Genomic DNA, 25,323 nt, shown 5'->3' with positions numbered 1-25,323 from the left:
GATATGGGCCCACCATTAGCTTCTGGAACCTTGTTTGAAGAAGGTACAGTCAAATTATATAGTGTTAAAATGGCATCCCAGGACACCTTCGTGAATAATCTTATTTACAAATAATCCATAGTAATAAGGAAGGAAGTGTAAGCTTCACTATTCCAGAGGATCAGGACAGCAAGACTAAGGGAAACCTGCAGACTGAAAGAAGACAATGCCACTTGTCCAAGAATACAAGTGAAAGGAGGGCAGTCATATTAAGTACAATGGTCATCACTCAATGTGTGGATGAAGTGACAGATTAAAAACTATCCACACCCACCGATAGAGAGTTGAACAGCTACCCATTCCCAAAAGAATAGTCCAGCTCTGCTTGGTCTCTCATTCCACATGGGGAAAATGATTTCTTATGTTAAGTCAGTTCTTGATTTCAAGATTGTTCTCATTTATTTAATCTTAAATTAGTTCAAAATTAATCTGCAATAAAATGAATTCTAATTAAAACCCAAAAAAAGAATTCTTCACATCAGAAAACATCCATAATAGTATTCACAATACAGTCCAGATGATATCTTGAAAATGAACAGATCCTGTCAAAATTATGTGTAATAAGAAAGGAATGGGAGGAGGTGTTTGGCATTAAAATTAGTTAATTAACTATGTTTTTTTTTAAAATCTGAGTGCTGTTAAAACAACTTGAAGTTTCTAACCAACAATGCTTGATTGAATTTAACCAGCTGCTTCTTAAATGGCTTATTTTGCTTACTCAAAACAAATTTTGTTTTTCACACTGATGTGCCAACACAAAAACAGTATTTGTAATACATAAGCTAAGAAGTATAAAACTACAATACACATACTGTTTTATACTTGTAAATATTTACATATATATATACACATACACATCTAACGTTAGAAAAAAGTGAGCAGAAAATACTGGAAGGCATTATATATAGTAAAGTCATTCTTACTGGTTGAAACTTTTTGCTTCATTAAAGCACGAAATCCAGTATTATCTTCTCTACCGAACCACCAAAAGATTGATTTTACTCACTGTAAAGGGTCGCCACTTACATCTCCAGATGACTAAGTGTTGATGTGAGAACTCATAACCCAAAGCAGACAGCTTGAATACCAAAGTATGGGTAAAATACAAATGCAAGTGCTCTATTCTATTGCTGAAATAGACTGAAACAGAAAAATGGATATTTCTCATTTTCTGCCAATGAACCTTGAATACTCGATTTGGAAGGAAGAAGGAGAGACTTTGAGATGTAAAATTTTGCTCCCCGAACTATAGACGAGAGTCAATTGGAGAAATTTCTTCACATCCCAAACTTTAAACAGAACCACGGGGCAGGCAGTCTTTTCTAGGTCAGAAAGAGAGTCATCATGAGGATACAGATAAGGTTGCAAAGGGCGACTTGAAATAGGAACGAGGTCGCCGTTCGAATTTGTACCAGAAGCATTTATGTTACAGTGTACACCAACTGCCAAAGGACAGGTGAGTTTTGTCACGTCCAACATTACTTACTGGCAAACTGCATTCATCATATTTGATAAGGGGGCGCGCGGATGGTCTCCCAGAAACACTCCCAAGCATTCACCGCACACTTTTCAAATGTCACTTTGTCACTTTGGAAGTTGAAATGTACACAGATGGCCAAAAGTTCACCATGTTTTCTTTGTGATGTGAAAAATGTTCTTGTTTGAAACATGCAAGCAAGTTCGAAAAAATAAATGAATACTTTCTGGAGAGACGAGTTATGTTCGAGATAGATCTGTTGCAGGGATTGCAATAAACACCTTAAAGACCTCAGTTTAAGTAACAAGAAGAGTTTTCCAAACCTGTACTTGAGCTGAAAAGAAAACAAAGCTACTCATAGATTCCTTGAAGCATGCATTTCACTATGGCAAAGGGCAACTGGGCGTGCATTACATGGGGCCCGGGGCTGCTTCGGCGAACTAAGACGACGACGAGCATTCTTCCAGCGCAAGGCAGAAGCTGTATGGAGTGGAGGAAAGGTCGAAAATTTGGAACAATCTTCTGATGAACTGATTTTAGAAGTGCCATTCCTCAGCCAACTGCTGCTTCAGGAATGCAAGGTGATGGGAACAGACTTGGCCAGAGCAAGCAACTTTAGCAGCCAACACCGGGCAGTGGCATGACACCAGCTGAAAATGTTTCAGCTTCGAGAAGCAGGAGGACGCTGGCACTGGGCCAGGCATGACTGTATTATACAGTGTCCCATCTGAGACTGCACAACACATTCACCGGCGAGCCAGGGGCTCCTAGCTATGTCAGGGGCCGAACAACACACAGCACACCAGAGGGCAATGCACAATCGAAAAGAAAGAGAAAGAAAGAAGAATGAGAGAAAACAAGCAAAACACGCATCTGTCGTGCACAAACCTTCGGGTTCTGTGTTCTCTTTGTGGTGCACTTGCTTCAGCGGGCAGCAGAAGATTTCGTGACACTTAGCACGAAAGGGGGACTCTTTTTTCTTTAATTCCGCAGATTGGATGGAATCTTGCCGTAACATAATGTATTCCTGTGTGCCAGGGGGGGCGTCATCCAGAACTGTGGTCACCACATAACAAAATGAACTCAAGTTAGAGCTTCATGAAAGCAGCGAATGTCTTACATCAAATCTACTCCCGGGGAAGACTAAAGAAACAACATTCCTAAGAAAAGTTTGCAAGGAAAACATTTTAAAAGTTTGGTGATTTTATTTTCAGGGATACAGTGTAAAATAAAGGCCCGGGAAAAAGCTCTTTCTTCAACTCTATACACCTCTATTGCTCACACAGTGAAAACTGAACAGTGTTAACCTGTGCCAGAAGTGGGATAAGATATTTTCATATCGATAACAATATTGAATCCAAAGAAACACCATGTAGCATTCATGATTCCATTTGCGATACAATATAAATATTTTCAGGTGAAACGGAAACATTAGCAGCATGTTGATTTTTGTTTCTTTACTTGCTCTGCCCCTGGCCAGGACCTCACTTCCATGCGGTATGTACTCAGCCTCACAGCAGAATCCAGGGCGCTTCTCTTTACTAAGATTTCCAAAGATAACTGGAGCTGTTGTAAACATTCTTCATAGTTTCTCATAACCCATAGTGAAGGCAAGAAATTCCTCTTGAGAGCCTAACAATCAACACAGGAGCAAAGACCTACCTGGCTGAGTTGTGTGTGGAAGAGCAGGATCGGGGTCACTCATTTTGGCTTTAAAGATACACCAAGACCCTTAGCTGATCTTTTCTTTCTAGACCCTTCAGTTATTTGCTAGGGAAGAACGTGAGGTGTGAGGTTTTTCTCACTGCAAAAACAGGTGTCGGCTTTTGTGGGGTCCACTGCAGCATACTGTAGCCTGATCACCATCCACCAAGTGAGGACAAATTTCATCTACATTTGCAGAAACAGAATTGGCCCCATCATGGATTTTTTTCTTCCACACTCTTCCCTATGAGGCCATTGCATTTTGCTAGGAGTGAGTCAGTGCCTCTAAAGCTATGATTAATGATGCGCTGACTCATCATTGTACTCCCCCGAATACATACACTCAACGTGCATTTAGGAGGGCTGATACCACCAGCAAACTTCTTCTAGGTTTTCTAGAATAATGCTGTGCTGTTTGTAAAATAGAAACAGCTTGTGGCTGACACTGGACGGGAGCTGAAGCTTCTGGGTTTGGCAAAAGGCTCCCAGCTCATTGACTGGGATTCTTAATGGGCTTGAACAACTTGCCTTTATGTTGGGGTAAAAATGGTATAAAAACCACCCTAACTTTTAAATTAGTATGATGAGTTTAGAACAAGTTCTTGATAGACTGCTTGCCAGCCGAATTGTTGTCTCTTTCATAATTTATCATTCAATTATGCAAGAAGGTAATGAATATTTTAGTCAATTCTCTTTCTGTTTTCCTCCAGCACTCAGCAGCCGTAATCAGAAATATTATAGACACATCGCCACAGCTTTTCCTGGCAGAGAGCTGCCTTCATCTACTAGGAATGTGACTATAACTTCTTAGAATCTCGTTGTTGAGTGCGTATCTTTCCTATCAACAGCTGCTATTCGAAATGTTTACAACCATTTCCTGCCATGAGCACAGTGATAATAATAGAGAAACATATCAAATTCCAGCTGAAGACAAATTCTGGTTTGACCATCCAAAACATTTAAAGAAAATATCCTCAAACTGGAACTCAAAAAAAAAAAAAAGAAAGAAAGAAAACGAGCAGCCCCATTTTCACACACTGTATGTAAGAAACCATTTGAAGATTAAAAGACAACTCAGGGAAGAAAAAGAAAAGTGCACCTTTTCTATAAACCAGAGGGAATTTCTTATTCAGAGACACATGATAAACATCAGTAGATTTTCTTCCATTTTCATTTTTCAACACCATCAATGATGTCACAAATGGGCATTTCTGGAGATTAATGGCTGACGGAAGCTAATAGCCTTTGGCTGACTCTCCAGCCATCAGCTTTTCCCAGCTGGTCATTAATTCCCAGAAAATGCCTGGTGCTGCCATCATCATTGTTTAATTAGATACAACTGGTTATCTGTAACATACAACAAAACTGGAGTGAATGTGACATACTGACTGATACAAGAACCAGCCCCAAAATCCATCATGATGGGGAAAGCATGAAGGTCACAAAAGTGCAGGATAATTGCTTTCCACAAAATTCTCTCTCTCCTGTTCTTTCCTCAAATTGAATTTAAAAAGCAAGTGCAAAAGGTGCCAAGATGAGAGCATTTAAGGAGCCATCTGAGTAATAACTACAGGCACAGAACATTTCCTCAGAAATCGTGAACATCTGGGAGTTAATGGCTCAACATTGGGTCTCGGGCTGTCCCTACTCCATGCCCCAAACATCAGTTAATTCAGGCAAAACAAGAAAAAAAAAAGTCAATCTATCAGTAGGTTGGCGTTAGGTTGACGCAGAAGTGGAAACACGTTGATGTTTTTTGAAGTGGCACAGTGCTGGCGACATTTTTCTTGGGTCTAGAAAAATATCTGAATGGGAGGCTATTTGGGGCAAAAGATTAAAACTATTATATCAAATTCATTTATCCCCAGGGCTCCCTCAGGGAGAAGAGTGGCTGTGTGAGCAAGTGACAGTGACAGGAGTGACGGGACTCCCCGTAGGACCCTGGCATTAAGGCTTAATTCGACTTCCATCAAAAAGGGATGAGGATAGAATGTTTCCAAAGGACGCTAGCTCTAGAAAAAAGAAAGGAGGTTTGTAATGAAGTCAGCTTATCGAAACAGGAAAAAAAGAACGGGGTCTTTTCTTGGCTTAATCCAATGTTTCCTCCACCCTTCTAGCCCGTGACCTGTATCCTCTGAAAACCACTCCTCCTTCTGCTCATTTGAGTCACTTGTCCACCTTTATTCAAAGCCTCCTATGGCCTTCTTATGAGGAGTTTTATCCCATCTCGGAGGTAGACAACAGGCTCCGGTAATTAGCTAGACAGTTGTTTTACACAAAGCCTCTTCCAGTTTCAGAGATTGAACTTGACTCTTCTAGTCAGAGAAGATAGTAAGAATGACTCATGTTCGATTTCTGGTCTGTGGGGTCCCAGACCTTGAGAAAGCCTGTTAAGACCCATGACAACAGCTGCCAAAGAGAAGGATTCTGCTGCAAAACTGCACACCCGTAGTCAGTGCCCTTGGCCTTGATCACACAGGTCACCTAGTCAGGAGTCCAAAGTCCCATGACAGTAGCAGACAGGACGCAAGTGCACACATGCCAACCACACATCCACAGACACACAGACGCTGACAGGTGGCATACTCAGACACGGAGGTGACAAGAATAGTTGGCTATCGTGGCAGGATGGTGGTTATGAGCACAATTTATGAAAGAGCTAGTTCCCCTTATAAAAGGTGTCATAATGACTAAACTGTGAGGTGGGCAAGTCTGTGTCTAGAATTGGTTTCCCAGCAGCAGAGCTGGACTGGGGCTAGAGCAACCCCACTCCCTTCCAGGCTCCTCAGCAACCATCAAGATCAAGGACAGGGTCAGGGGGAAGTCATGGTAAGGGAAGAGAATTTCAGTCTGAACCTGATAATCTGGCCTCAGCTACTCATGTTCACGGAAATAGTATTCTCACTTCTAACTAGAGATAAAGCCCCAATCTGTAGCAAAAGTCCATCTTTGATAAAAAAAAATCCCCAAGTGACATAATTGACACCATGTTTGAATTAAAGAGTAACCATCATTTCTCCTGTTCAGAAAATCCAGTTTATGGTTTACTTTCTTTTATCAATAAATAAGACTCTGACTCTATCAAAGAGCTACCCATATAGGTACTGGTATCACCAGCCCCCATGTCATCCCAAACAAAATTTCTTTAGAGATCATTTGACGTAACCCCTTTGTCTTCATGCAAAGGGAAAATAAAGCGCAGGAAGGGAAAGTCCTGTCCAAGTCACACGGTTACTGGAAAAGCACCTTGTAGGAGCCAGGGTAGATGTGCCTGCCGGCAAGTCCAAGTCACAAAGTTTTGAACAAACGCTGGTGTATTAAGCGCGGATTGGATCGGGTTCATTAGTATGTCTTAACTTCAAAGATTTCCCCCGTCTCCAGCATAGTTATGTGTCATTATTCAAAGACAGGACAGCAACTGAGACAGCCTAGGAAACTACTTAGGCAATCCTGCAGAGGCACCTGCCCCCTCGCCAGGCCCCTGGAATTCACAAGGTTGGCTGGTTTCAAGCTGGAAGTCGTCACCTAGCCTCCATTATTTAATGATGCTGATTTTTGGTTTTAAATAAACTCTTCACGAAGATGACTAGAGACGATTAGTGATACATGATTTTGAATGAACGCACATCTGAGATCACCGAGGCAATGTAAATCAATCCAGTCAGGGGACCAGCCATCTAAGTTATTAGACATATATTAGTGACTGCAACAAGCAAATATTTTACAAAATCTAAAACTTGGCAATACCTACAGATTATCAAATGTCCTCTCATAATGAGGAGAAAGTGAGAAGAAAACAGAGTAATTAGAGTGATTACTCTTCCATGTCACTGAGCACCTGTCATGCTGAAAAGTACATTTAACCGTAGACTATGAGCTCGAGAACTCCATTTTGCTTCCCAGCTAATTATCCATCTACTTATATTTATCCTTGAGCTTTGCTACAACAGTGGATGCTATCAAGATAGCAGGATTAAATGTAAATAAGTAACAAGTAAATAATTCACTGAATGGAATTGAGCAATACTAATGATCCTTTGAATTAGCCAAGGTAGAAGCAACTTTAAAATATTTTCTAGAAATTTCAGTTACCTTCTCTTTTCAATTTCCCCCATCTCCATTAAATCTCCCAGGCACTATTTTGCCCCAAATTCTGTTCTCTGAAGCTGTTTTGCTCTTTTGAAGGTAGAATAAAATGTAATTTCCTTTCCCCTTTTCTAAAGACCCATGTCACGAGAGAAAATGCATCCCCCCTTTGTAGATAGCAAGGAATCCCTTAAGAAGAAAAGTGGCAACTTCCACCAGAAGAGCAGAGTAGTTTCAGAAATCCCCCACCCTGCATGAATGACAGATATTTTAAGCATGTGAGAAAGAAATGCCAAGACCATAGAGGAACCTGCGGCCCCTTAGAACACTGGAGGTTGCTGCCAGGAGAGCAGACACCAGCCTGTGACTTTCAAGCTCTCCAACCTCATGCCACTGCCTCCCTCACGCCTGCACCCTGTTCAAATAAGTCCAAGTTCAAATCCAAGCCAAACTTGCATGTTCATCATACTTGTATGGACTGGCCTTGAACTGGCTTGGAGTGGGGCATGGGCACCGGCATGGCTAAGAAGCTAATGTGCAGCTGACACCCCTGGGCAAGGATCCCACTTGGAGAGTAGCTGCCCAGCCACTTATCTAGCCTCCATCTCTGCCTGTCTGCACTCTCCAGCTCCTCCTGGGGCAAACACCATCTAAACTAGTGGTTCTCAGCTGTGGCTGAGCATTAGCACCAGTTGGGGAACTTTAAAAAACTAAAATAGCCATGCGCCACAGCGGGCCATTAAAGCGGGATCTCCAGGCTGAGGCCAGCACCCTGGTAGGTTTCCAGGCTCTCCATGTGACTCAACGGCACAGCCAGGGTGGAGAAGGAGCGAGGGGAACATGTTCTTCGTGTTCCTTACTGAAGTCTTCTTACCCGCTTGAGGGCAGCCTCTGGCCCCTGGTGATCACACTATTTCCCTTCCTCGCCAGGGTGCCACAGCCTCTTGGGAGGTGGTGCTCTGCACTGTGTAGAATTGTACAAAAGCACGTGTCACACGCTACACAGCAGCCCTGCTCCTCCAGCCCGCAAGACCATAGAGGCTTGTCCATCGCTCTCCCTTGGCATGAATCCACGCTGCCCCGCGCTCTCCTTGCTCATCATCTCTATCTCCTCTCTGGCCAGTTTTGTTAAGTCGAGTCAAACCAAGAGCTAGTCTTATAAACACCCCGCAAGGTCAATGTTTTGAGCTAGTGAGCACGAGTGTCTCTGCCCTGAAGCTAGTCCCTGTGGTCCTTCGCTCCACCCTGGCTGCTCCTCATCAGCTACCCACACAGATTCCTCACACTCCAGGTCCGCACAGATCATTTCAAACCTTTCCGTATGCTGCAACCTCAAAATACTACAGTTCAAGCTCAAGGTCACAAAACAAAATGGTATCTGGGACTTACTGGAAGCCTTGTTGTTGATTGCTTTTTAAAAAACATTTACAAAATAGGGCGGTTGGACTACATTTTCCAGAAACTGCATGCTTGAATCCTGTAATCTGGGATTCTCCACCCTAGCTTCAAAATCAAAATCACCTGAGGAGCTTTTATAAAATGTGTACACCTGGAGATTCCTGTGTGATTGGTCTAAGAATGGGGTAAGGGCAGAGGTAATTCCCCAGATGATTCTAAGGTGCAACGAGAAAGGTGAAGCAATTAAAGGAGCCAGAGAAAAATTAAAGCCATAAATGCGAAGTGTTTTCCAGAGCAAACAAGGTAGAGCCCTAGAAGAAACTAGGACTTTCAAATGTTTGGTCTCTTAATTATGGAATACAAATAGATCTCTCCCAGAGAAATTTTCAAAAGCCTTAACAACTGCAGTGGTGGGGTGGGGGAGGCGCTGGCAAAAGCCATGTAATCAATGTGTCCTTATTTCCAATCCCAACTCAGGGACCATAAGTGATCATTCATGCCCTTGGACAAATGATGTATCCTACTTGACGTTTAGTCTCCTCACTCATAACACAGAAGAATGACTCTTTTAAAGCGAGGGCTCTAGACCTGGGAGCTTGTTAGGAAGACTCTCAGCCCAGCCCAACAGAATCAGAATCCGTGTTTTCACAAGGTTCTGAGCTGCCTACTATGTGCACTGAAGTTTGAGAGACACCCAGAGCAATAGCCGGCACACAATCAGTCAGTACTCAGCAGGGTTCCTTCCCTCCTCCCCTGAGGCCAAACAACGATCTGGGTAGCGGTTAAATAACATGTTGGTGGAGACCAGCCAGAGCATAGAGAAAGAGCACTGCATGGCCTGGTGCAGGTTCTTTTCTCTAGAGCCCTCTACCACCTAGTGCATGGCCTGCTGCAGGTTCATTTCCTACCTCGTACAGATGATGGAAATGAATCACGATATTCATCTCCCAACAGGGCTGTTTGAAGAATTAAGAGAGATAATGTGGGCAGAAGCATCCAGCACAATACCTGTCCTATAGTAGGTGTATTAAGTCCCTCAGAATCAACTGGGGCTGATCCGAAGTTAACGTGAAAGGGTCTTTCCCAGGGAAAAAGGTCAACCACCTACATGCTTGCTGTCCAGACAAGGCTTCACACCACATTCCTTTTGGTTTTCTAATCAAAGTGGAGGTATTGACCCAGGAGAGATGGCTGTACTCTTCACAGAGTAATTAATTGACTGACAAATGGTATTTCTTCCAGAATGCCATCTATAATTTCTTGAAAATGTTTAATGGCTACTGGCTTCATTGAAAAATTATTTTTGGTCTCACTCATTTTGTTTTAATGCAAAGTGCTTCTGGCCACAGTGTTCTGGGGACTGAAACATCTAGGCAGCTTTTAAAGATTACTTAGAGATTGATCCCAGGCATTGCTTCTGCACCAAATTTTGCCTCTTCCATCATGCATAATGAAGGTCACTGGCATCATTCAATAAGTGGCTTTCTTCTTCAGACATTGCACGCTGAAGTGAGTGGGGGGCAGATGCACTGACCAATGTATGCTTTTCCTGGCAACTCTATGTGTGTGTGTGCGTGTGTGTGTGTGTGCATGTGCATGTACGTGTGTATGTAAAGCTAGAGACATGCCTTTCCTTTTAATAACTAGTAATACATGAGCGCCAGTTAGGCTGCAAAATGATGTCATAGGTACTCACAGAAACTGTCTTCCCTGAAACCTTCTTAGCCTTTGATCTTAAGACCTTTCTGGGAGCACCATCACAGGCTACATTGCTATTGAAAGTCTCTTTCCGCTATTAATCTGTTCCAATTGCAGAGCACTGAATCTCAGATGAGTAAGGTTTCCTTGCCAACATGCTATAGAGCTCATTCTCAAACACACACAACACCCGTGTCTTCCTAGAAAATGTGCTGATCGACACCATACGTCTTCACACAGCATACGGAGTCCTCCATACATGCTATAGCTGCCCCTTTCATATTTTTATTTCATGTTTTATTTTGGATCACTACCTGATCCAAATCTCCTGGTTACCCCAAGTCTCCTGGGATAATATGAATGCTCAGGAAACCCCACCATCTGAGCATTGTTGACAGCCAGGGATTCTTTGGTCCTAGTGACAGTGACTGGAAACTTACATTGTAATGCTGCTTCCAACTTACAGGATTGGGAGATACTCAGCACCACCAAACTCCCATCCACCTCTCCATAACCTGCCCCCAAAGGTATATAATTGCAAACTCACTTTACTTTATTAGTCAGTAAATACTACCTTTATTTTGAAGCAGAGATGTCTTATTTCCCCTTCCTGCTAGTGTCCGGTGATCACAACTGCTTCTATCACCTACTGGTGCCACCTTCCACCCACAGAGACACTGAAGAAAATCCATTCACATACATGAATGGAATTAGCAGGAACCCTAAAGCAAATGCCCATTTATGGGCTGATCTATAAAATCCGTGCCTCCAAAACTCTGAAGTATGCACATGATACTGTGGTTTTGTGCAATCTGGCATTCCACACAACCTGGCTGTGTTGGTGACTCTAGAAGTAGTTAGGAAAAGGAGGAAGAAGGCAAAGGACAAGGGGTGGACAAAGGCTTTTATAGTGGGTCAAGACATGAATCCTTTCGTTTCATTTAAAATACGCACTGGTTAAATCCTTCTCCCCTTGGGCCTCATTGGTGGTGCAAGGGGTTAAGACACAACCTATGAAGCTATCTGCAGCCACTGCAGCGTGAGTTCAATCCTCGGCCAGGGAGCTACCCACAGGGCACAGCTGACCTCTCCTGACTCGCCCGCTGCTCCCCTCGGCAGTGTATTTCAGTCGATCTGCCTGTTCTGTTCCCCACTCTGTCTCTGGTGAATCCTCTCACCCCGCCACACCTCTGGGCTGTACCCCAGTTCTTGAATGCATAAATAAGTAAATCTTAAAAAAAAAAAAAAAACAAATAAATCCTTCTCTCCCTATTTAGTTACAGGCTGCCGTGGAGCTCATCAAAAGGCAGTTAGTTCAATTTGGCCACAACATATATCCAACAATTTGCAAGCTCAAATGGTCAACACCTCCAAGAAATGCGGTTCCCCCCTATGTGCTGTGGAAGAAATCTTCCTGCATAAATAGTTAAAACAGGCACATTTTTAGCTCATGGAATGAATTAGAACAAAATTCCCAGTTACAATAGCTGAAATTCAGAAAATAATTCTAAAAAAGAAACATTCTAATTAAATGAGTGTTTTTCTTTGCACTTCGTTGCATTCATGCTGGCTGTGGTTTTGAAGTCCCCATTCAGTAAAGAGAGCTGGTATTTGTCATGGGAGGGCTGCCTTGCAGGGGCTGCAGGTGGAAGCATACATTGAGCCAGGTTACAAGCCGCTCTATGTGTGCTGGAGAAGAATGGCATAGCAAACAGTATTTCAATTTGTTTACTCTTGGCAGCATTTCAGTTTAAGAAAAAAAAAAAACTACGATTATTTTAAAAGCCTCGAGCCATCAAATGTCCCCAAAATAGCATTTAATGATTTAGGTATAAATGAATCATAAACACTTAGATTAAACTTCCTCCTCATTCCCTACAAACCCAGCTGGTTAAGTGAGGTTTCAGCAAAAGAGCACCGGATGTCCTTTACCCTATCAAAGGTAAGGTCTTCTGAGGTGAACTTTCTATGCTGGCTTGAGTGCTCATGTTGAGAACATTCAACAAGGAATACTCACATTCTATTTTGGAAAAGGGATAAAATACAGTGCCTGGTGCACACAACATGCTTTCACATATCATTTCCAATATTCACAACAGCCCCATGAAGCAAGTGTCATTATTGTCCCCATTTGAAACAAAGGAAACTGAATGTCAAAGTGGTTAAGGAACAGGTCCAGAGAAATCCAGCTATCAAGATGCAGAGCTGGGATTCAAAACCAGGTCTTCACACTTTCAGAGCTTAAATTCTAACTCACTATACCATATATGTTTGAATCTGTATAGCAGGCAGAATTATGCCCAAAGATGCCCACATCCTAATCACTGGAACTCATCCATAGGTTACCTTAAGGTCACAGGTGTTATTAAGATTGCTAATCAGTTGACTGTTAGATGGAGATTAGCCTAGATTATCCAGGTAGGTTCAGTGTAATCACATGAGCTCTTAAAATCAAAAGAGGGAGGTAAAAATGTGGGCCAGAGAGTTGGAAAGACGAGGCAAGGCAGATTAAAAGTGTGTGAGGACTCAACCTGCTGCGGCTGCCTTTGAACATGAAGAAAGGAGGTCATGTGGATACATGCAGCCTCTCACAGTAGGAAGTGACACTCTACAACTATCAAGAAGCCAGGGATCTCTGACCTACCAGGAACTGAATTACAGTCAAAAATATGATTATAGTCAAAATGATCAAGGGATATGATCCCCGGTAGTCTCAGAGAGGAATACGGCCGTATTGTCCCAGCAGTAACAGGATGCCTGACTTCTGCACAATAGAACTATAAGATAGTAAACACATATCACTTCAGCCACTAAATTTTTGTTATGGCAGCATAAGAAAACTAATACGACATCCAACCCTTAATGCTGAAAACCTAAGTAGGTTCTTAAGCCTATAAACCTTCTACAGATATGCTAGTATCAGATTGGATAAGTGAAATTGGCATATCTGCACCATCTTCAACCTGAGAAAATAATATGTACAAAGATGCTTCCTTTGGCCAATTTTTTAATCGCCTCTGACAATACCACCTTTCCACATTCTTTCAACAAACACTGGGAACCAACTCTCTGCCAGGCGCTATAAAGTGTCTACAGTATACAACAGATGGAAAAATCAGTAGAGAAAAAATACTGGCCCTCATGGAATTTAACCATCTTGGGCAGGGGGAAGACAGAGAGTAAACAAATAGAGAAGATGAATTCTCCCAGGGTCTCTGAGTCACTGATGAGAGGGGAACTGCTAAATTGCTGCTAGAACCAGGAAAGTGAGGAAAGAGCTCTTATGAGTTCGGCTCCCTGAGAAGGTGTCATTGGAGTGGAGGAAGTGTAGGAGTGAGCGAGCCATGGAGATATCTAGGCAACTATTCCCAACAGAGGGATTAGAAATGCAAAGACCCTGAGGTAGGAGTATATTTGCTGTTTTGGAGGGGAAGTGGAAAAAGCACCAGGAAGTCTGTGCATGGCTGCCTCAGGCTGGCCTTAATTCTGAGCACTAGCGAGCTCTGCATGGTTTCAAGCAGAAGAGCAATGTGATCTGGTGATGTGTCCAAAAGCTCACTCTTCCTACATGGAGGGAAAGGATAGAAGCAGAGAGACTAATTAGGAGGTTAATGCTATAACCCAGGTAAGAGATGATAGTTAGTAGGTAGTGGTATAGCTGGGAAGAAGAGATTAGATTCTGGGCACACGCTCTAGGAATACGGAAAAAGAATTTACGTCTAACAGCAGGCAACGATGCTTTAATATAGACATGCATTAATAATGGTAATTCCATGGAATATACACTTCGCACAGGGAAAATAATTCCTATTGGATTAACTAATTCTATTCCTTGGACATAGGAGGAGAAACATCGCCTCACGCTTAGCTCTTCCCTGCAGCATCTCATTATACTAAATGAGCCCATACAGCAGATGATCAAGGAGATGCCGGGCAAACATGAGCACTCAGGAGAGTATGAATGACAGTGATGGAGATGATGACGGGCAATTTGCAAAACCTTCCTTAGAAATCGATTCTCTTGAGCCTTTACACTATTCTTGTTTTTCTTCCATAAATCTAGCTTCCTTTTGCCATTATGTCGAAGATTCCACCAAACAAATCGAACCCTCCCAGCAGGGGAGAGGTATGGTGGGAAAATAAGCTGAGCATGAAGGTGCCTGACCTCCTAGTCCATCCCAGGCGTCCACCGTCCACAGCGCAAGGCATACCATCCACGTTGCCTCAGCAGCGGTTGACCAGACATCCGTAGACTCTTGTCATTGTTGAGTCCAGAGCCTGGAGTCTGGAGAGATGGGGGTGATATTATCTTCGGTATGAGTTCCCTAGAGGAAGACTGCAGGCTTCTCTGCATTGCCTTTCACTCTTTTCTGCAAGGGGGACTGGTGAGGATTGAAAAGAGAAGCCAGCAGGCCTAGCCTGGGCCATTCCTTGGGAGACAGCTTTCCACAAAAAACATGCATCCTGCTCTGCTCCACTAGGCTTTAAGCTTTGCAGGTGAGGGGCGGAAGAGAAAGACAGGAGTCTGTTGTGGCCCAGAGCTGCCTAAGACTGCACTGACATCTAACAATGGGCTTCATTATTAGAATGTCCACCTCTTCACAGAAGAAGCGTCATTGGCCAGCATTAGCTTTATCATGGATAAAGGTGGTATTTTTCTGTTCACACAAATTTCTCTTTTGGTTTATTTTAATTTGTTTTGCTTCCGGCGTACCGGACAGGCCCTAAAATCTCTACAAAATGTCAAGTTCTGACAGCCAGTCTGGCTCATGGCAGCTACCATGGCTTTCGATGGCCAGGATCCACTCCAGGAGACTTGCACTCCTAGGCCAGGAAAAATGGGAGGGAGAAAAATGAGGCAAAAGAGAAAGGAGGAGAGATAGGAACCAGTGGCTGCTTCTATCCACAGAGGGAGGGAGCAGGCTGCGTGATAACAAAAAACCCTTCTGCTATGGAAATCATCGCCTAATAACGATGTTCTCATCATCCCCTAGGAACCTCAGTCAAAAGTCCTATTTCAAAGTACAAAGAAAGGGGGTGGATGGGGAGGTGCAGGTCATCCCTGGGGACAGAAACACTAATGCAAGGGGGAAATGCGGCCATGGACTCATTCCATGTGGCTTAGACTGAGCAGGGGCCACACTGGGAGCACAGTCTCCCCCAAACTGATGTCCTGTCTTTTCTCATGCCCTTTCCAGATATTTTCTCTGACATGCCTCCAATATTTGCATTAATTAGACTCATACCCATAAACCTGTTGGCACCACCAAGAAATTGAAATATGGCCCTCTTCATAAGCTTGAACAATTTCAGCTGGGGGAGTGGAATATTTTTCCAGTTCTCAGACTAATGATGATCCTCCACTTTCTCCTTAATGGAGAGTTAAGTGGAGGTCAAAATTGCACACAAGAAAGCCAGGTCAAAATGTTCCACATCAATTCTCTCCTGACCCATTAGGCATTTTGTTGCTGAGTGGTGGAAGAGATAACTTCGGAGTTCCGATGAAATGCAGAAAAATCACAAGCAGGAAGAGTTTTGAGCATTACCTAGAGGGCATTTCTTGCCTCCTTCCTTTCCCAATGTCTGTGTAACACTTATCTAACTGGCAACTGCGCCAAGACCAGTTTAATGTATGTGAGACATTCCCCGAGGCTTGAGACAATCGCCAAGAGTCAACCCTTACTTGGCAAAAAGATCCTGAGGTCAACACGTGGCAACACTGACAAAAAAAATGTTATGGGCTGAGAGCAGGGTGGACTGTGCACAGGTGGAGGCGGCGGCGGTGACCATGGGCTGCCCCACATGCTCCCCCTTGGATTGCCAGCCTCTGTCTGCAGAGAATTTCTTTATACTTCCATTTGTTCTGTAAGGAATCCGGGGCGTCTCTAACTACACTTCCGGTGCATAGAAACAGTTTTCATTCTGATATACACACTGTGGGCGGGGGCGATGAATGGAGAAAATAGCAAGGGCCATTAGAAGAGGCAGTGGAAGGGGGAAGAAAGGTCTCTTGCCTCTGCCCCTGGCTTCATCTTTGCCTCTCTGCTCCTAGCGTGCTCTCTTCTCCCAGGTGCTCTCTGGAGGGACACAGCCTAACTTGCTCCAGCAATGGACGGCGAGATAAGTCCCAGGAAGCCCCTCATCTGTGACTCGGGTTCACGAGTCATGCAGGAACTGGAAGAGGACTGTTGTCAAGAAAATTGGGGTATCCCTCTTCTCAAGGAATGACGCGTGTATGGGATTGAAGAGTACTGAAATGGTTACATTTATGAGCTAACTTCATTGGGCCATGGGGTACTCAGATATTTAGTCAAACCTTATGTATTTCGTGTGGGTGTTTTGGGTGAGATTGCCATTTGACTAGGTAGACTGAGTAAAGCAGATCAGTCCTCCCAAAGTCAGTGGGTCCCACATAATCAGTTGAAGATCTGAATGGAACAGAGAGGCTGACCTTCCACAAAATAAGGGGGAAATCCTTCTGCCTGATGGCCTTTGAATGAGTTCAATGGTTTCTTTCCTGCCATCAAATTCAAAGCATGAACATCAGCTCTCCTTGAAATTCCAGCCTGCTGGCCTTTCGACTGGAACGACACTATCAGTTCTCCTGCTTCTCAGGTCTTACAATTTGGACTGGAACTAAAGTATTCGCACTCCTGGGTATGCAGCCTGGTGGCTCTCACTTGCCAGCCTTCATAATTGCATGAGCCAATTCCTTACATAAACATGTATTTACACATACACATACTTGTCCTAATGCTTCTGTTTACCTGGAGGTCTCTAATGCTCATGCGCCATAGGAAGCTCAAAGATATCACTTGTTCATTTCATCGGTTTGCCTCAGCTATGTGGGTTTTTCATTGTTAAGACTTATTCTCCCCACACATTACCAATGATGGGGGACAGTTCCCTGTTTTGGTGGAAGAGGCTAGGATGGCCCCTGATGGTTAAGCCCTCATAGAATCCCCTCAAAATATGGGTGCAACTTACAATGCACCTAGAGTCAAAGAAAGATGGCCAAGTTAAAGATATTTTCAAGTTGTCATTTAAGTCCCAGATCACTGGATTTTAAGTTAATCAAATGGGCGATTAAGTGAAAAGCCCTGGCCTTAATCAGGTTGAAAACATGAAAAGTGAAAGTTACCTTTGGGGTTGGGAGGAGGAAGCTGGTCAGCTGCCCTTGCAGAAAGTCTGGGAGAGAGCCACAGTACAAGGGACACCGAGCATCTGCAGAATCTGAGCAGGGTCCCCAGCAGGCAGCAAGCAAGCAAAAAAAAATATTTGGAGACTTTTGTCCTATAGCCACAAACAATCGAATTCTAATGACAATCACGAGTTCAGAAGTGCACCCTGACCTCCAGAACGAAAAACAGCCCAACCATCATGTTGGGAATGGCTCTGTGAGATCCTGAACATAGGGGCCAGCTGTGTCTCATGCAGCCAAATATTTACCATCAGGGACTTTATTAACTACAAATATGCTGTTGTTTTGAGGCCTCGATTGCTAACATTGGAAAAACAAGCTCTGGTGATAGGCAGGAGAAATTTGGATGAATCTGTCTGTGTTCTATAAAGATTACCATGATAAAGATAAATAATTACCTCAGGATTTAGCATTAGTCACCTCAGAAAGGTTACAACAAAAGAACAATTTCTAAATAGAAAATAAATTGTCAGTAAGAGTTCTTCCATTTGAAGTCATTCTAAATGTGAAATATAAAAGCCTTTTTTATGAGCTACCGGTTTTTTATTCTTACAAGACTCATTTGTGGTAATCCGTAATTTCTGTTTCAGAGAAAAAGATTATTTGGAAATATTGTTACTTCATTTAAAATAATATAATCACTTTTGAATGACTTAATTTTTAATGTGAAAGTTTCCTTCATAATATTTGTATTGTAAAACATATCTAAAACGTGCTGTTTTAACTAATTTTAAAAACCTTTTACTTTAAAAAAGTATGTTTTCCTCTGAGTTTTACAATTTTAGTTTTGTATTAATTTATTTATTTAATTTTTAGGTATGATGTGAGTTACGGATCCAAACTGATTCCAGGTGCTCAGGCACCATGTGCTGAAGAGACACTGATTTCTCCATCAAGTAGGAAAATTTCCTTGTAGGAAAATGAATTGGCCATAAATGTGTGGGCTTTTTTCTGGACCCTCAGTTCTATTCAGTTGGTCTATTTGTCTACTCTTATGTAAATGTCACACTGCTTTGGTTATTGTAACTTTGTAGTAAGTTTTGAAATCAGGAAGCATGAATACTTCTACTTCGTTCTTGCTCAAAATAGTTTTGTCAATATAAGAGACCCTGTAATTCCGTATCAATTTTAGGATTGCCTTTTCCAGTCCTGCAAAATGGCTGTTGAATTTTGACACAAATTGCATTGAAACTATAGATCGCTTTGGATAGTAATGACATGTTAACAATATCAAGTTTTTCTATCTATGAACACAGATGCCTTTTCATTTATTTAAGTCTAACTTTCTTTCAGCAATGTCTCATAGTCCTCATTATTCAAGTCTTTCATCCCTTGGTTAAATTTATCCCTAGATATTTTATTCTTTTAGTTGTTATAGTAAATGGAATTTGTCTTAATTTCCTTTTCAGACTGTTAGTTGCTGGTGTACAGAAACACAACTGCTTTTGCAGTTGATCCTGTATCCTGAACCTTGTTCAGTTAGTTTATTAGTTCCAGTAGTTTTCTTGTGGATTCTCTGAAATTTCCTATATATAGTAACTTGTAACCAATGTAGAAATTGTATGACTTCTTCCTTTCCAACTTGATTGCCTTTTATTTCTTTTACTTGGTGATTGCTCTGGCTAGAACTTTCAGTACTTTGTTGAATAGCAGTGGTGACTGAGTGTTTTTGTCTTGTTACTGACCTCGGGGGGAAAGCTTTCAGTTTTTACCATTATTGACTATAATGTTATCTATGGGTTTTTCATAAATGTAGTCTATTCTGGTAGGGAAGTCCCCTTCTATTCCTAGTTTTCTGATAGCTTTTAACATGAGAGGAGGTTGGATTTTGCCAAATGCCTTTTCTTTATCAATCGAAATGGTCATGTGATTATTTTACTTCATTCTATTCATGTGATGTATTGCACTGATTTATTTTCTTAAGCCGCCTTTGCATTACTGGGATAAATCCTACTTGGTCAGGGTGTGTAATCCTTAAACTATGCTGTTGAATATAATTTGCTAGTATTTTCTAATTTCTCCATCTGTCTTCATAAGGGATATTGTTTGTAACTGACATAGTTGTGAATTTTCCAGCTTTCCATCTGTTATTAATGTCTAGTTTTATTCTATTGAGATTGGAGAAGATACTCTGGGTTATAAAATGACTTTCAAAACCACCAACTCTCCTCTCTCACCTAGATACAAATGAGCCCCAGATTCTTCATACACAACCAGCAGAACCTTTAGCTCCCCACTAAATAAGATGTTATATCAAAGGAAGCATGGTATCGTCATATGGCTCAGAGGAGAAGCCATGCAGGTGATGGCTTGTAGGACATATGAATGGGGCTGAATTCAGAACAGAGGAATCTGATATCTGCTCCTGAAGTTGATACACCAGACGAGTGATTATAAATTGGCTTCAGTAGTAAAACATTTTTTTTTTGCAAATAAACTCTTGCGTGGAAATCCAATATATCAGGGTTTTAAGTGGGGCTGGTTATCCTCACCCTCCACTCCCTCAAACTGCCTGTCATGCCGGGAGATTGGAAAACCATTGCCCTGGTCACAGGTTGGGAAAAAGGATGCAGAAGGATGTAACCCAGTAAACATGTCTATTCTCTATGACAGTGGCAACGAGCACTTTCACCTGGGGCTCCGAGTCAAGCACAGCAAAGATGTGACATGGAGAAGAAGTGGAGACACATGGCCCCATCCAGATGCTGCCCAGGCAAGCTGCAATTCAGCATCAGCTGTCTGAGGTGAGCAGAAGGCTTCAATAAAGTTTCAACTGCGGCAGTGCTCATCTCACTCCCACTTGTCTGTGCACCAAACAAACAACATCAGCCCAATGCAAACAGTTTGTAACACAAAATTCCTGGAGACCGTAAAAGCAAACCCTTCTGTCTTGGAGGCAAAGCCTAACTTCAGCACCAGCAGCCAACATTTGTATCTAATCACATCCCCAGCCAATGTGTGGAATTACAGCATTGGGTGGTGGGGGTAGAGGACCAGCGAGCAGAACAGGTGAATCCTGTGCATAAACGAAAGGTGAGTCCATCACCAAAGTGACATACCAAGGCCTGTACTTAGAAGAGCAAGCAGAGGGAAGAGCAATCTCTTCAAGGGGATAAGGCAAACCACCAAGTACCTGGGGTCACAAGTTGTTGTCACCCAAAGGCTGATGAAACAGGGAACAGTCAGCTCCGTTATTTCAGCTGTGGGGAACGGGAAATCAGAACCCATTCATTATTGAGTGGCTTCAGTGAGCCAGCCACTGCTCCAAAGTGGCCTGCCCATACCATCAGAGAATCTGATGATGGCACGCCTAACCCACTGGTGCAAAATGCCCACACTTCCTACAGTGAGGAAAGATCCAGATGGGAGAGCCAGTGACAAACAAAAAGTGGTTCCAAACTCTGGTCCTGTCTCTGTTCCTTTCTTGCTGTGGGGTCGGGGGCAGGGTACTTCCTGAATGGCTCTCAGTTTCCTTCGCTATGAAATGATACAGTTGGGAGATGCAATGAGCTTCTCTCACCATCTGCAGGAGTGGAGTCTGAAAACACTGAACTGGTTGAGTGCCTGGCGTAGGGACTATATAAGCTCAGCCTTTCCTGTGTCGTGATGATGATGATGACAAATAATAAAAACAAAGTATTCATGATTCTAGAACCTACTTAGTAAGTTCTTGCTAGGTCCCAGGGACTCTTCCTCTAGGATAATCCTTTGGAGCAATTCCAGCATCTTGTGACAATGCTAGGTTTGGAGGGGGCCATGGGTGCTTTAGCAAGCAGAGAATAGAAAGGCAGACCCATCGAAGGTCACGGGATGTGAGTTCCCACCTCCACCTCCTAGTCCTTCTCGTTCTTCCCAATTAATAGCCCACTACTTTACTTTCTAATTTTGCAGATTTGAAGCTGATCTAGCCCCATTGCAAATGAAGCTGTGTGCTGTGGTGCTCACCCTGTCCCTCAGAGATGCTGCCAGCACCCTGGTTAGACATGGAGTCTGCAGAACTGGAATCGTTTCTCAAGCTCCCGCAATGTTATGCCATTGTGAACTTTTTGTCATGGGAAAATATTTTAGATTTCAAGCCATATTTTACGTCTATGTGTCTACACACTGGAAGAGGTTAAGATCAACACTTCAACATAATTCTATGCTCTCCTTGCTCAGAGGTGATTACCCTAAATGAAATTTGTTGATAATCAGCATCTTTTTTCATTAGATGCTATCAAAATGTTTTCAGTGAGTGAAAAATACTAAATGTTGTTATGATGTTGCAAAGGAAATGCAACCCCAGCATCTTGCATTCCCAGTAGAATAGTAACCAATTAGTATGTCTAGCATTTCAGTTTAAAAAGTGCTTCGCCTATAGTCCCTTAAGAACTCAGAGACATGAGCCAGACAAGACTTACCCTGGTAGTTCTGTTAGGGGGAAAGGATGTCCTGAGCAAATTCCATACAGGCTTTGTAGATGCCACCCCCACTCCATCAAGACACTGGAAACTACAAATCCCAGGATCCCCAAAGGGAGGTTGCAAGGACCTAAGGGCAGAATTAAGCAGACATTTTCTCACGCTTCAGTTTATAACCAGCCATGTGAGTGGGGTCTGGGGGACACTTGGCTTGTGCTCTTGGACAGGCAGGTTTGGTCTCATCTGGTCTTTTGGGATTCCAGGTCGGCAGAATGGGTAGGACGCATTTAAGACTTTATCTCCCTCTTTCTTCCTGAGTTATACATCTCCTCATTCCCCTTCCCTTGTAAATAAACCTTTTATTAACCTTTTTTTGTGTGCCTGCGGTGTAAGTACCTTTGAAGTGCACGGGTGAGGACCCACAGTCAGGCAACCCGTTTTAGAGGGGTTTGCCCTGTAACAGTTCCAGTGAGGGGAGCTGAGATTCCAGGAGTGATTCGCTTAAGGTTATCCAGAAAATAAATGACAGAATGAGGCACATGATTTTCTAATCCTAAATCCAGCCTCTAACAGAGATACAATTCTTACATTCAATAAACTTATTGGCATATCAATTTGTTTAATACCTACTATGTACCAGATCTATGCTACACTCGATCTGGGGCAAACAAAGGTGAGCAAACCCATGATTGTTATAGTGAGGTTAATGAGGTTACAATGAATGCATCGATCAAGTCCCTTGCATCTCAAACAGCTTTTTCCAGAGAGATGGCATATCTGTGGGGCATATGTTGACGTGATGAAGACTTTGCTCTCCACAGGGCACCATGCTAAACACCATGCATACGGTGTACCCCTTTGAAAACCTTTGGAGCGGGCACACTGGGGTCTGGTGGTAACCCAGAACAGCCCTGGGGAGGAAGAACACTGATGCACAAGAATGCTTCCATTAAGGTCTGTCAGCATTGTCTCTCGAGACTGCGTTACTCCAGACAACTCATTTGATTTTCCTTCTGGAATTTAAATAGAAACATACAGATTGAATCGGGGCACCTCCATATACACGGCCGCCAGAGGAACATTTTTTTCCCACTGAATCAAAAGGCAACAAATCTTTATTTTTTCCCATGTTTTGGCAAGTGATTACCACTTGCTGTGCCCCCTGGGTTTGGCATGAAGATAAAGACAGGCAGATCTGTGAGTGGCATCAAAGATAAATATATGTGTTTCTCAGTATTTGGGGCAGGAGGAGAGGAGAGGAGACCTCCTTAGCCAAATGCCCTATAGGAGATGACCACTGACAGTGAATTGCTTTACAAAGTGTGTGTTACCCTGGCCAGGTTTACTCTCTCCTGCTGGATGGGAGACAGTGCCAACCTAACAGCTGCCCTAGCATCTACATGGAGTTGTAGTGGGCTTTTCTCACACACCCGTCTTCACAACAGGGCCTGTGGTGACTTAGGTTGGCCACCTCTTACACAGCATGGTGAATTTAAGGTGAGAGTCTCAGGCCAGGGCCTTGTGCCCTCTCAAAGCAAGTCACCAATGCATACCCCTGGGCATAAACACAATAAAGTGAGAGGGTAGAGATAAATCCAAGCAAGTCAGCCCCAGTTCTGGAAACAGGTCATGTTAACACCTGCAAAAGTCTAGTGATTACCCAAGCTATCCAATGCTGGGGGCCCATGACAAGCCACAAAGACAGCCCATTAAGATGCTGCTTAACAAGGTCCCTAGAAAGTTGCCTAGGAAATCCAGATGAGGCACTGAATTTCTGTAGCTCCATTGCTTCCAATGACAAAATAGGTGCCTGCCATCTTGGATGCTCTGAATCACTGAGGTTGCTCGCACTGCTGCTCCTCAGTGGAGGTGGCCATCTTAACAAGGAACTTTATGGCACTGTGTTCCAGTGACCCCAGACTCTCAAGGGATCTCACACAATGTGAACTGCACTGGCCTAAGAACTTTGCAGTGACTTGATGAAAGGGGAATCAGTGTGTTCTCAAGACCGGAGTCAAATCCTAGGAAATATGTGGGGCGCAGAGATCTCAAAGAGTACTAGAGACCCTTTAGGAACTTGGCTTGGCTCATTCACAACCCAGGCAAGGGACAGGGTTTGGAGTTTTCTCATATTCATTGCTAAAGTTAAGTGTTATAACCAGACACGTGTTACCCAAAACATTTGTTCTTTAAACCTCACTCCTGATAACAGAGCCAGTGCCGACTGCAAAGGGGGAAGGCAATCTTATCACTTGGTGATTTTGAGATGGGATCTGATATTCAAATGACTGCTTATTTCTTTCCTGAAGTAAAGAGCAGGAATAAGAGGCTGAAGTTAGACAAAAGGTATGTAAAGCACCGGCGTTTCTCAGAAAAAGGATAGACGCTATATTCACTCATACCCATTTGCAAGATTGCAGGAAAGGAAATCAATATGTACTGACTAGAATTCCAAATAACTGAAACGAGGCATTTAAAGGGACCCTCCTGTGGATTCACATATGAACGGGAAACATGAATAAACCACCAGAACACAATGCCGTCTAGACCCGAGTTAGAATGCCCACCTCCATGAGGAGTCACAGTGTGAATGGCCTCTCTCCATCTCGCTCGCAAATATCTTCCCTGGCTCACAAGGCAGTGGAAGGTAGTGGAGACTGGCAGGAACAGTGTCTCGCCACCCATGGCCTGGTCAGTGAGCTATAACCAATACTGACCTTCGAGGAGAAAAACATCTATCAGCTTTTTCAAATCGTGTTGCTGAAAGTCTGTCGTCTTAGGTATGGTTCTCTTGACGCAGCTGCTGGCGCAGGGGTTCTTTAGGGGAGAATGAGGGTGAGCAGCAGAAGGGAGCGGAAGGTGCTGACCAGCAAGGCTGTGGTGGCAGCTGGAGTTACCTCTAACCTGATCCCAGGAGGATCAGAGGAACATGAATTGAACCACCTCGAAGCAACGGGCTGGAGCTAGTCACTGGTGTGAGAGGCCTCCAGAGGCTCGAGGGGACAAAACCTTTGGCCAAGGAGGCTCCTGCTACAGAAAACAGGGCAACCAGGAGTCTTGGTAACCAATGCTCCCCGCAGCTAAGGGAGCAATACATGTGACTGGTAAGAGGGTGGGGACAGCGCACCAGCAGTGTCCCCTACAGGAGCTGAATATCAACCAGTTACCCTGTAAATGCAGCTTCTTGCAGGGGCTGGCCAACTTCAAAGCCATCTCTTTTCTCTGACCTCTCTCTGACCTCATCTCTTTTCTCTCCCTTGCTCAGAGTCCTCCAGCCACATAGGTCTCCAGCTTGATTCTTGAAATGCTCTCATCTTTAG

The 25,323-nt window shown here is 43.3% G+C and overlaps 1 protein-coding gene across 2 annotated transcripts in view; it reads right to left on the bottom strand.

Annotated features, from left to right (window-relative positions):
• FGF13 (fibroblast growth factor 13) overlaps window positions 1-25,323 on the bottom strand; it is a 424,287-nt gene that overhangs the window by 181,662 nt on the left and 217,302 nt on the right. The window contains exon 2 of one of the 2 annotated variants that reach the window (XM_054695538.1): window positions 2,405-2,572. The exons of the other annotated variant lie outside the window; for it this stretch is intronic. Coding sequence (XP_054551513.1) covers window positions 2,405-2,572 — 168 coding nt within the window. The remainder of the gene's footprint in view (window positions 1-2,404; window positions 2,573-25,323) is intronic. 2 annotated transcript variants of the gene reach the window in all.

Source organism: Talpa occidentalis, unplaced genomic scaffold (genome assembly GCF_014898055.3).
Source record: "Talpa occidentalis isolate TD23 unplaced genomic scaffold, MPIMG_talOcc4v2.1 talOcc4.15, whole genome shotgun sequence".
In the NCBI taxonomy this organism is placed as follows: Eukaryota; Metazoa; Chordata; class Mammalia; order Eulipotyphla; family Talpidae; genus Talpa; species Talpa occidentalis.
Note: the sequence above shows the minus strand (reverse complement) of the source record. Positions and strands in the feature narration are given on the sequence as shown.